The sequence below is a fragment of the Conger conger genome, chromosome 13 (genome assembly GCF_963514075.1).
Source record: "Conger conger chromosome 13, fConCon1.1, whole genome shotgun sequence".
Taxonomy (NCBI): domain Eukaryota; kingdom Metazoa; phylum Chordata; class Actinopteri; order Anguilliformes; family Congridae; genus Conger; species Conger conger.
In genome coordinates, this window is record NC_083772.1 from 41,348,478 (window position 1) to 41,361,727 (window position 13,250).

The window sequence follows — 13,250 nt, forward strand, 5'->3', positions numbered from 1 at the left end:
CCCAAACAGGCCCTCAAAATCCACACAGCTGAGTACAGGAAGGGTTCAAACAGCCCCTGACCATCCACACAGCTGAGTACAGGAAGGGCCCAAACAGCCCCTGACCATCCACACAGCTGAGTACAGACAGGACCCACTCCAACCCCAGTCCACTGCAATACACATCAGATCACTAGCCTTCCCTTCCACACATAACCAGCCCTCCCCCTGCTCTCCCCAACTGCCAACAATCAGGTAAAAATTACTCTTCCCTGTAGGGGGAGGGGGGGCAATTGGCATGATAGCATGCCCCTCGCTGTGTCATATTCTTTAGGGAGGGAGCTGGTGAAAGGCATTGTTAAAAGGCAATCAGGATGACATTTTGTGAAACCCTAAATTCCCCCGTCGCTGGCCCCGTTGAGCAGCGGTCGTTCGGGCGCATTAGGGCCCCTTTCTCACACGCGCGCTCCACTTACCCAACAGCGGACCCCCACGCCCCCCCCGAGACGGGTAATGTGCAGCCGGAGTGGGCTGAAAGGCAATAGGGACTGATTGGCACAAAATGGCGGTCATTGCAGCCCTCCCCCTGGGGGACAGAGGGCCTGATACGGCACGGCTTTCAGCTGCCCTCCAGAGACAGCGAGGGGCTAACACACATCCCAGGAAGCCGCCATCGGCGAGGCGGTCAAAGCTACGGCTTCACTTACGGAAAACGCTTTGGCACTTTCACAGAAGAAGTGTCGGACCTTTTGAAGGAAATACACCAAGGCCCAATGTAAACGGTGATATTTATATAAAAAGACACGCAGAGCCATAACACGTTCGTAACCATCCACAGGAATGACATGAAAGATCCTCCGTAAATTATTAATGAGAAGAGATGTCAAAGCCTGATTACCGTACGTCCCAGTGCAACTCGGGAATGATGTCAGCGCTTCATAAAGTATTAATAACTGCCTTATAACAACACAAAGAACCCAGTTAAATTAACACATTAAAAAAATGTGTATGCGAGTGTACATGCGTGCGCGTGTGTGTGTCTGTGTGTGTGTGTGTGTATGTGTGTGTGTGTGTGAGAGAGAGTGTGGGCACAAAGAAATTGAACAATGTTGGCTATAATATGGTAGTGTCTGGTAGCAAAAGTGATGCAAATATAATTATCCAAAAAATAAATCATAATTTAAAAATAATGACTATGCTCACACAGATCAATGCAATCAATAACCCTGTTTGAATTTCACAAGGGTTATATTCACAAGTATAATGAGCAAATAAGTAATATTATGCAAGAAAAACACTGCTCCAACCTTACTTTGATCTTTAAAACACATGGCACAAACATAATAGTTTTGCTGCTGCATTAAACATAATTAGAGGTTTTAATTAATCAATTATATAGCGATTGCCCTGCAGCTCGAAACCACAACACTGAATATCTAGATGAGAATTAACAGAACGAAACCAGGTGCTGATAACAAGGCTCCAAGGGTTAAATCATTAAATTATTATTATTACTTTTGCCTGGTTGGTTTGCCTGCAGCCAACTGAATAAATTACAGGGCCGCTGATTGCAACAATGTGTGTTTTACACTCAACGCGTGTCTTTATCGTGGAGCCCGGCCCACACCAAGCACAAAGCTCGCGCTATGAAGAGCCTGGAGTCTAGCTAAGCTACGGAATAACGTCTCGATTCATTCCCACTTTAAGGAAGCGATTCGATTCACTGAGGTGGAGGAGAAAACAGGCTGAGCTTGTGAGCGTGCCAGCCAATCGCATCACTTAGACAAAACTGAAAAGTCCGGAAGAAGACACACTAGAGTCGTTGTATTCTTTTTGACACGGAACAAAAGAGCCGTTGTAAAAATGTCCGTTCAATTCGACAGATAATGCTCGGCACGGTCGAGAACAATATTTGCCTTCTTAAGAATCCTCATTCACACTGTGCAGTGCATTATATAGGAAATGCCTTAAAATAGCTGCAGAATATGGAGAAAGCTGATTTGATAGCTAAAAAATAAGTAGAGTATGACAATTTAATACAAAGCATTTGCAAAATATATAGCTTCACCGGTTTATGTACGGTTTATGTCCCATTGCTTTTGGCCTCTTAAGTTAACAGCCCTTCCATAATTAACTGGGAACAAAAACATTTTACTGCATATTAATAATAATTAATCATTTCAGCACATAATAAAATAATCGGGGTTTGTGACAAAAAGGAGGAATGTTACACCCATATCCGCCACAGACTGCAAGGAGTTTCACAAATGCCTTGAGCCGTCAATACAATGGCTGCCCTTTTTAAGGAGGAAACACTACAGAACTGTATCTGGATGTTTGTGCCACCTTAAGTTTAACCTCTGTGACACTTCTCAGTTGTTAGTGTTATCGGGTGGAAACGGTTAAAGATAAGACATTTTTATCTTTTTATTTCACAGACAATGCGTTTGGAGAGTTCCATCTCATTTGACTTTCCTCGACTGAGCAAGCAACACAGTGCGATGCCCTAACCCAACGGCCTGTTGTAGATACAGAGCCATTTCTGAATGGAAATTTCCAGAACACAGGACACTGGAAACGGACAGATAAATGAATAGGTGAGTAGTAAGCCCTGGTTTCTCCCCATCCCTCTGCACTATTCTGTCTGTAAGTGAGGTGCCACATCAGGGTAGTTTGACATACAATTTATTTTTATTTAAAAAGCGCCTTACGTCAGTTAGCCTGTCTCTGGAGCTGCTCTGCAGGCAGGGCCTGGAGTCTCGGCCGGCACTTTCGTTGTCGCTGTCTTGGCAGTTACTCTGCCCCGGTTTGAGCTGGAAAACAAACACAGAGACAGCACAACCGTCAAACACAAGCACAACTAGAGTCCACTGTTAAACACGGACGACCGTCTAGAGTCCACTCTTAAACACACCGACCGTCTGGAGTCAACTGTGAAACACAGCCACCGTCTAGAGTCCACTGTTAAACCAGCAGCAACAAGTTCATCAAAACCCTTTTAACATTGACCAAGAAGGGAGAAAAAAAGATAGAGGTGAAAAGGATAGAAAGAAAAGGGTAGATTGAAAGTTAAAAAGCAGGGTCTTTCCAGGTCACGGCAGGTGACCCTGCAGGTGTCAGACAGGACCTACACAGTGAGTACGATCCAAACATCAGCCTGTTTGACATTCTGGAACATTCTGGCAAGTTCCACATTTAGAATGGATGTTTTAAATACTCTACTGCACAGTCTTCAGGAGGTCATCCCTTCTAAACACCCTGGGCTGTCCTGGGCCACTTCTCAAAAGAACTTTAGACAATATCGCAGAGAAATACTAGTAGCCTATAAGCCAGAGACAACATCTGCTAGGAAAACGTGGAGCACAGCATGATACACTGTGTATATGTGTGTGTGTGTGTGTGTGTGTGTGTGTGTGTGTGTGTGTGTGTGTGTGTGTGCGCGCTAGTGCGTTGTGTTCACACAGACAATGACTATTTTTAATAGGTTGAGAAAAAATATATATCTATTTAAATATATGCATTACAGTATATATTTCAAAAAGTACAGTCAAGGAGTACAGAAACGGATAGAGCGCACATGAAATGGAAAGGGGCCTCTAAGTATTAGAGGAAACAGCAGTTGTCAAACCCCCATCTGTCGAAAGTGGAATGTGTGCGAGTTTGTGCATGCACACCGCAATGTCCTGTGGTCAACTGCATCAAAATAAACGTTTGTCAGAGTTCAACATGACGGCAAAGCGTTAAATGTTCTCGTGTATGAATCTACAATCGCAAACAGATGGCTGTGATCCTCCAGACACTAATTTTCGAACAATTATGAAACGCAGCAAGATATCTAATGAAATATTTACACAACTACGAAGTGCATAGCCATATTTTCTAACACAGTAACGCCTTTTTTTTTTCTCTCCATCTGTTCACCATTGGGGAAAACTATTTCCCGTGCAGTAATTACCAAAGTAAAGAATTAACAACTGTTTTCAATCAGCAGTCAACATGGGTTTTTGGCAGTAAAAAAGAGAAAGAAAAGCCACAAAACACCCACACAATAAACAATTATTCCGCTGCCTGCTCCACAAGCAGGCCATGGGTCAAACACGTATTTGTTTTAGATTCAAATACTTGAATTTCTGTGCTCGGTTGATCTTGCCTGGTGCAATTGAGCCAACCAACCGAGGCGGCAGGATTTGCGCTTCTTAAGAGGTTCCAATACACCGGACAACCTCAGGAAAGTGCAGAAAAGTATTTGGATCCAAAACGTTCGTGTATTTTTCTCCTCTCTTTACGAGAAAACCAAGAGTTTGAGCCGCGCCGGTCCCACGGCGCCCAAAGCCGGCGGTGGACCCAGGTCGACGGAAAAACCTGCGTTTGATCAGGCGGCGAACGAACCGGAACCCAACGAGATTAACGGAGAATGTGAGCGGGTTTCTGATGACATGGAAGGGGGCCAAACGCATCAAACATCAAGCACTCGGCGGTACGTGAAGAAAAGGAACGCAACTCGCTTCATCCGACGTGTGAACCCTGCCTCAACCCGGCAGTGAAATCCAGGAGGGCCCGGTCCGCTGAACGACGGCCCCGGGGATGTGCTGAGGCGAGCTTCTGTAATCTCCCGCGCATGGATTTACTCGTATTGGGCTTCGCGGTCCGATGGGCGTGCCAAAACACCATTACTCACCGGACGTGTTTTATAGCCCCTGTCCCGATTAAGAAAAAAAAAAAAAAAAAAAAACCTGAGCATTACTCCGCCGCGGTTTACAGCGCCGTTTGTCCTGCTGCTGCCGACGGCCGCCTCTCCGCCGAGCGGCTCTCCAGCCCGCCGTCTCTCTAGCCCGCCGGCTCTCCAGCCCGCCGGCTCTCTAGCCCGCCGGCTCTCCAGCCCGCCGGCTCTCTAGCCCGCCGGCTCTCCAGCCCGCCGGCTCTCTAGCCCGTCGGCTCTCTAGCCCGCCGTCTCCCGGAGCTAAATCTTCAGGGGCCTCGGCGACAGATTGCTTCTGGACCGAGCTGGAGACGGAGCGTCGTTAGCCTCTCTCAGCCGGAGCCCCCCGCCGCGGCGTTAGCACGTGCTAATCCATCATTTATGTTCTTTTATGTTATTGGAGGTGTTCAAATGCGCATCGGTGAACGGTGGGGGTTCCTGGAAAGCTAGCAGGGCGGCCATTTTGTTGGTTTGTCACCTTCGGGCCTTTACCTGACATACAAGCCTGTTTGTTTTATGATAATGAATGCTTCTTACTTTTGGCATTAAACACTTGGAAAAAAGGTACAAAAGCTTGTCACTGGCGTAATACCCTATACTGTAGGTAGATAAAATTGTACCCTTGTGCCCGCAATACATAATTAATTAGTGACCTTTTTTGCAATAGAAGCTATTTATTGGTAGGCAAGCAGAACCATTATTGTACTTTCAGGGTACACTTAGCAAAGTTGTTCTCTAAAGAACAAACGGTAACACTTTACAATAAGGCTACATGAACTGGCACTAACAAATGTAGCTGTTAATTATCTGACTACTGAAATGAAGCTATCCAGCTTTGTTTATGTATTTGTACATCATTAATACATGCTAACAACTTCATTTGTTCACACCAATTCATATTGGAATATGAATGCCAGTTAATTTATCTGTTAATGCTCAACTAATTGTACTTTTATCCTATGGTTTGCTAATGTATAAATATTAATGTAATTAATACATTAGTCAGGAGTTAACAAATACATTAACTAATGAAAAGTTAATTTCATGATTAACTAATGCATTTGTAAATCATGTTGACAACTACATTAGTTAATGCGAATTCATGTGACCTTATTGGAGAGTGCTCTCTAAAGAACAAACATGTCTCGTGATTTCTCAGAGCGTAGAATAAACAACCAGAAGAGGACTTTTTCCCGTGTGGCTCCTAAATGCAGAGCACCAGTTCAGGGTTTGCGGGAAAGCTTGTAAACATCATGTTTTCCATCCCCAGCATACACACTGCTTTGTTCTGCCTGGCAGCTAGGTGGCACCATGGGCCTCAACCCAGCCAACCCAAAACGTTCCCACAATGTCCCTGCCATGTACTGGCAATATTAAAACACTGACAAAACATTCCAACAGTCTTGGAAGCAAACATCCAGACAGCCTCCTAATGGGACCAATGGGGAGGCTGAAACTCATAAGGGTGCCATGTAGAGACCAGACCCGAGTTGTCTCGGATTCAAACACTCTATTGATCCTGGCTGCTGCATTTCAGCCTGCAGGGCAGGGTTTACAAATTTGGGATGATTTAATTTGATCCGATACGCCAGGCAAGTTTAGTCAAATGCAGGAAAGTATGAGAAAGCAGACCAAATATGATTTGCACCCAGGTCTGCCAGGTATGGACGAAGGAAGGAGGAGACCTCCCGGTCCGGTGAGGTGATGGCGTGACGGCCTCTCCACTTCCCCCGTAAAGGGCAGACCTCCGTGGCAGTAACATCCGAAGCCTTCTGAAGGCCGTTACCGCTCCGCTGCGACCTCTCTCAGACCCGCCCCGCCTCGTCTGGTCTCAGCGACCCTGGCTCAAACCTCACACTCACCCGAACACCGCTCGTTAAATCCTAAATTGCTTTAACGAGTAAATTAACAAGTCCCTTATCCGGCGAGGGTTTTATGGGCCGTGGGGGTGGAGGGGAGGAATTGACTTTTTATAGGTAATCCCCCGCTAACAAAGCTGCGATAACAACTGTCTACTTCCAGGGCCTCCGCTGCCAAGTCCCCTGGTTTCCCAGGACTTCTGGTGAAATGGCTCCTCAGATCCCGCTGAAGACACTCATGAAGATGGAGGCTGCCGTCAATCCTGGTCGACAGACTTAAGCCAACTGCTAATGTCTACTTCTGAGGAATTCCCCATGCTGGACTCCTTCTGAGCTCATTCTGGCTCTAATGTAATGTTGACGATATATGAACCCACTGCTGCTGGTTACCACTGTTTACTTATGAAGCGTAGCAACTATAATGGCAATTCCCATAACACACTGCGGCCAGGTGCCATTATCATGGCATCGTTGCAGAAATGCAATCACTGTATTACAAAAATGCAACCTCATTCCCGGGGTCTGAGTGTAGTCCTTTATCTAGGACTACATGTCCCATCAGCCCACAGAGAGGCCTGCAACAATGCCAAACCTGGCAGATAATTAACAAGGCCCTCCAGTAGCACCTGTTAAACTTACAGCATGGATCCCCAAGCACACGCTGGCAATTGAGGGGACATTTGGGGTTGGAGAGGGGATATCAACAATCCTCACAACATCCACTCATCAGCATTGTACGTCCCATGAACCAGATAATGCAGCTAAACGCTGTACATTAAGAAAACAGATTTGTAAGGGGTTAGAAAAAGGATATAAACATGTGCGCAAAGAGGCTCTCTCACACTCACACACACTCACACACACACACCCACACACACACACACGCTCAGCACATAAAAGAACACTGAATAAAATCAATGAACACCAATATTCATCAACTTGACAGCAGTCATCATCATAAATGTTCAGCCCCCTCTCAAAGGTCTAGACGAGTGAAAGACCCAGTGAGTGATGTAGGACTAAAAGGGGCAGTCCCCTCCCCTGAAACCATCGGAGTACATCATTCACTGCTGTTCCCTCTCCCACTGCAAACATCCAGCCCCTCTGCAACTGCAAACATCCAGCCTCTCTTCCACTGCAAACATCCACCCCCTCTCCACTGCAAACATCCAGCCCCTCTCCCACTGCAAACATCCCCCCCTCTCCCACTGCAGACATCCCCCCTCTCCACTGCAAACATCCCCCCCTCTCCCACTGCAAACATCCAGCCCCTCTCCCACTGCAAACATCCCCCTCTCCCACTGCAAACATCCAGCCCCTCTCCCACTGCAAACATCCCCCCCTCTCCCACTGCAGACATCCCCCCTCTCCACTGCAAACATCCAGCCCCTCTCCCACTGCAAACATCCAGCCCCTCTCCACTGCAAACATCCAGCCCCTCTCCCACTGCAAACATCCCCCCCTCTCCCACTGCAGACATCCCCCCTCTCCACTGCAAACATCCAGCCCCTCTCCCACTGCAAACATCCCCCCCTCTCCCACTGCAGACATCCCCCCTCTCCACTGCAAACATCCAGCCCCTCTCCCACTGCAAACATCCAGCCCCTCTCCCACTGCAAACATCCCCCCCTCTCCCACTGCAAACATCCAGCCCCTCTCCCACTGCAAACATCCCCCCCTCTCCCACTGCAAACATCCCCCCTCTCCCACTGCAAACATCCCCCCCTCTCCCACTGCAGACATCCCCCCTCTCCACTGCAAACATCCCCCCTCTCCCACTGCAAACATCCCCCCCTCTCCCACTGCAAACATCCCCCCCTCTCCCACTGCAGACATCCCCCCTCTCCACTGCAAACATCCCCCCCTCTCCCACTGCAAACATCCCCCCCTCTCCCACTGCAAACATCCCCCCCTCTCCCACTGCAAACATCCAGCCCCTCTCCCACTGCAAACATCCAGCCCCTCTCCCACTGCAAACATCCAGCCTCTCTCCCACTGCAAACATCCAGCCTCTCTCCCACTGCAAACATCCAGCCTCTCTCCCACTGCAAACCCCCCCCCCTCTCCCACTGCAAACATCCCCCCCTCTCCCACTGCAAACATCCCCCCCTCTCCCACTGCAAACATCCAGCCCCTCTCCCACTGCAAACATCCAGCCCCTTTTAAATCAGTGTACTGCAGGCCAAAACTGCACACATGCGGCTATATCAAGGCTGACAGCAGCAAGATGAGTTCATTACCATAAGAGCGAGCTGTACTGCAATAAGGGAAAGAACATGAGAACTAGAGAAACCTACACATGGCCCCTCTCCTGTCAAGACACTTTACCTTCTGGCATGAGCACTGCAATGTATTAGGGAGATAAACGGAGTACGTTTCACCACCTCTTCTTCTTTTAGCTACGCACTGACACACAAGCCTGCAGTCTCATGAGGGTGTGGGGGGTCAGAGGTCAGAGGTCAGGGGTCGGGCTCACAGGGGAAAGTCTCCTTCTCCTTCGACAGGCAGAACTCACCCTGACAAAATGACTCTCTCCCAGCCCCTGCAGTGTGGTAAGGGACTCCAACGGTCAACTTGATGATGATGTTCAGCCCAGGGCTTGGCCGGGCTCCATTACTGTAGGCGTTGATATGCACGCGTTGTGTGAACGCTTTACTTCCCCTCCGGATGAGTCACCGCCCCTAATCCCCCCGCGGTGAGCCTCCCTATTACACCGCAGCGTGTCCGCCATTCAGGAGCTTGTGAAGCAGGAGACCGAGACGCGGGACGGCGTGCCAGCGCTCAACACGCCCCCCCGGGTTTACCCCAACGGCCCGGGACATTAGGGTACTGCGCTAAGAGTTCCAGAAAATAAGAATGGTGTTTGCATTCTTCTGTTTTTAGAATCGGAAGTGCTCAGGTCCGTCAACGGAGGCTCTAGCGGGTATGACCTTTGACCTCAGGTGAGCGTCCTGTCCCGCGGATTAGAAAACGGACGTTGAGTGGCGACAGCAAAGGCTTATGTGGCCTACGCTTCATTAAACGTAGACATGCAGACGCTATGACAAGACAAAACAAATATACTACACCAGAAAACTATCATTGTCCTCGTATGCTCTGTCTGGTGACAGATGCTAAATAGTTTCAACAGGGTCAAAAACAACAAAACAAGGGGCACTGCATTTTGGTAACACCATGAAGGAGCACCTTTCTAAAATGGCCAACCTCCCCGTGTCCATGCAAGTCCTTCCACACGGCGGAACCTGATACCCAACAGAAGCAGATACGCCTGAATAAGCAGCAGAGGGGCTATTTAAGCCCTTAATGGCACCGTTTACCCACAGACCTGCCAGCGGTTTTCAAACAAAGAGCACGTCCGATCGGACAGACTCAGATCCTCCTCTCCTAAGCCTGTTTTTGTTTTGGTTCCGACTCCCCCCCCCCGGCTCCTAATGCACTTCCTCCGGCCGACGCTCCGGCGTTCCCTTTCATCGCCGCGCTCCCGTCAGCGTCGGCAGGGACAGTAAAAATAAATAAACGGAGGACGTTTGACCTCGCGGCCCCACGGTCGCTCACTTCTCTTCTCCGGGCCGCGGACGTCGAGCGCAGAGACGCAATTACTGGGGTGGAATCACCTCCTCGGAGATAACGGGCCGGGTCACGAGGCGCGGGCCGATTTTCTCCTGGGCCCGAGCCAAGGCCGCTAACCCGCTAACCCCCGCTATTAAAGGGCGCGGCCGGTCCAGCCGAAACCGGCGGTTCCGGGGCCTGAGTGGCGGGCGATCGATCCCCCCGCGCTCTCCGGGGGCGTCGGGATGACAGAGGCCTCGGTTAAAAACACGCGCCGTTGCCGCCGACGATGACCGCCTCTGCTTAAACGCTTCCCCGCTGCGATGCTTCGGCCTGGCCTTCCGGATCTGAGCTCTCTGGCTGTGAAAGGGAAGGGAAGGAATAGAGGGATGGAAGAAAGGAGGGGAGGGCAGGAGGTGGGGCGAGCCGCTGAAAGCGGGTATTAATTAATAACGGACTGGCACTGAGGGGGCGCACAGCGTTCCCCTTTACTCAGGCCTCTCTTCCATTCAGCACCTGTCTGAGTTTTTGGATGTGCGTGGGATTTCTGTTATCTACAGACCCAGGGAGGATACGCAGTAAAATATCCAGTTAAATCAACACTTACAGCGTATATAGTCCTGCTGTGACCAGAGAAAGACCATATTGAGAATTCAGTGCGCAAGGGGCATATTTGGCCAAAATGAGTACCATATATCAAAAGAAAGCTCTTGATGAGATACATCTAGTGGCAAAAGACAGGATGTGCCACCCTTAACTACATTGAAATAAAGGTTAAAAACGCAAAAACCTTGGTTCATTTTCAACATTTGTTTTGGCTTTCCTGTAAAATTGGGAAAATGGCACTTACGCCCCGTGCACATGAACCCCCCGATATGTCCGCTGTCCGGGCTGAATTAACACGGGACATGTTGCTGTACACTGGCCTATAGAGCGGGCAGCGGGCATTCAGCCAGCTGTCGTCTGCTGGGGGGGGATAGGCGCGTTTGGGGATGTCACGGGCCTCCGCTGAGCTGGGCTCAGAGCGCAACAGCTCCACCTGCTGCAAGCTCCTCCCTGCAGGAGTGGGAGAGGAGAGGAGGAGAGGAGGAGAGAGGAGGAGAGAGGAGAGGAGAGGAGAGGAGAGGAGAGGAGAGGAGGGAAGGAGAGGAGAGGAGGGAAGGAGGGCAGGGGAGGAGAGGAGAGGAGAGAAGGGGAGGAGAGGAGAGGAGGGAAGGAGGGGAGGAGAGGAGAGGAGAGAAGGGGAGGAGAGGAGAGGAGCTGGGGGCCCGCGGAGACGCGCCTGGCCATGGTTTTTGGCATCGACGGCCAGCTGAGGACAGTGGGGGGAAAAGGGCTTTGCTGGGATTTCCACATTCATGACAAACCCAGGTGAACCCAGGCTGTTATTACACATCGGCCTGTTTGCCTGTCGTCCTGTTTCACTGCTATCTGGAACAGCTTCATAGCCCACACAATTCATAGGTGAATTTATTAATTTAGTTATTTAGTTGTCAGGGACCATGCACAACACTGTTGTACCGGATGTAGCTATAGAGCTCATTTTCAACCACAGTCCCAGGGCAGGCTGAATACTGGACACACGGATAACTGGGCACCCAGTACTACATGGGATTTATCGCAAATTCAGTTTGGGGTCCTTTTCTCTTTTTTATACTGAACGGACCTGGAGTCAGGTTAATCAACATCTGACCAGAGTAATGCTCCACATCCAACCTCAACATCTGACCAGAGTAATACTCCACATCCAACCTCAACATCTGACCAGAGTAATACTCCACATCCAACCTCAACATCTGACCAGAGTAATACTCCACATCCAACCTCAACATCTGACCAGAGTAATACTCCACATCCAACCTCAACATCTGACCAGGAGTAATACTCCACATGCAGCCTCAACATCTGACCAGGAGTAATACTCCACATCCAACCTCAACATCTGACCAGGAGTAATACTCCACATACAACCTCAACAGAGATATCATATGTGGGCAGAAACTATTTTCTGCTTCCATGAATGTGATTGTTTTTTTTTGGTTTTTTTTATCAGACGAATTTGTTGAGCTTTAATTCAACTGAGATAGAAAAGTACACGATGAATATATCAAATAAATACAAATGACAAATAAATGCATTTTGAAATATTTTTGTCAAATTCCAGATGTTTTTGTAACTTTTGCCATACTGTAGTAAAATAGAAAAAGTATATTTATATATAAATTATTTTTTAACTACTCTGTGTACACATTCTTTAAATCTCTGTGTATCTGCCACTGATTACCTCTCCCTGGGGTGAAGCAGAGACAGAGATGTCTAAGACCAGGACGGTCACGGGCAAGTGGAGGATTTGACGTTCGTAACGATAAAACAACAACAGTAACAGAGCTTTACAATGAATAAATCACCTTAAAAAGCTTGAAATACACCTGTCATAAGAATACAATTATCAGAATTTTCCATATTCAATTCAAATCAAACTTATTTTAAAAGTAGACACATGGAAGCGCTTTACAACCAAATAAAGGTTTCTTACAACTACAACTCTCACTCACAGCAAGGTAGCCGGTCCACCCGCTGTCCCAAAACGCACCACCGGTTGATCCCTGTCGAGAAAGTCACAATGAGGACCAAACCCTTCACCTGACTTATAGGTCAGCCGCTACGCTCAAATGGAGCAGCCTCTGCAGGCCTCTCTACGATGACTCATCCACAGAAAATAAATCCTGTAATTACTGAGCAAGAGCTTAGACCGTGGAGGAGGCACAATGAACTTAATGACAACCGAGTAATGAACAAGCGCGTTTAATCGTCTCAGTGCCTAAAAAAAGGACTAGAACTGCGTATAAAACGGGCTCTAAAACACTCTGAAATCCCCGGGTCCGTCAGCCTCTTTCATGCGCTGGCACAGGGGTAGGGAGCCCTGACAGTGCGGTGTATGACGGAGGTCCTTTTCATTAAGGAAATCTCAGTAATCCCTTTATCTCCCGTTTCCATGGCCGTCTCCAGAATCCGTGTTTTTCCGGGTTTTTAATCCTTTCGCGGTGACCCCTCCTGTCTCAGCAGCCAGTCCCTGAATAAATACTCTGGAAAGCTTTAAATCCATTAGGCTCACGGGGCCTTATCAGCACAGATCGGTCACTGCAGATTTCTCCTGGTTTAAA

At 48.5% G+C, this 13,250-nt stretch overlaps 1 protein-coding gene across 1 annotated transcript in view; it reads right to left on the bottom strand.

Moving 5' to 3' along the window:
* Nucleotides 1-13,250, bottom strand: part of LOC133107570 (autism susceptibility gene 2 protein homolog) — a 229,596-nt gene that overhangs the window by 133,491 nt on the left and 82,855 nt on the right. Inside the window, exon 4 of the mRNA XM_061216563.1 lies at nt 2,691-2,792. Coding sequence (XP_061072547.1) covers nt 2,691-2,792 — 102 coding nt within the window. The remainder of the gene's footprint in view (nt 1-2,690; nt 2,793-13,250) is intronic.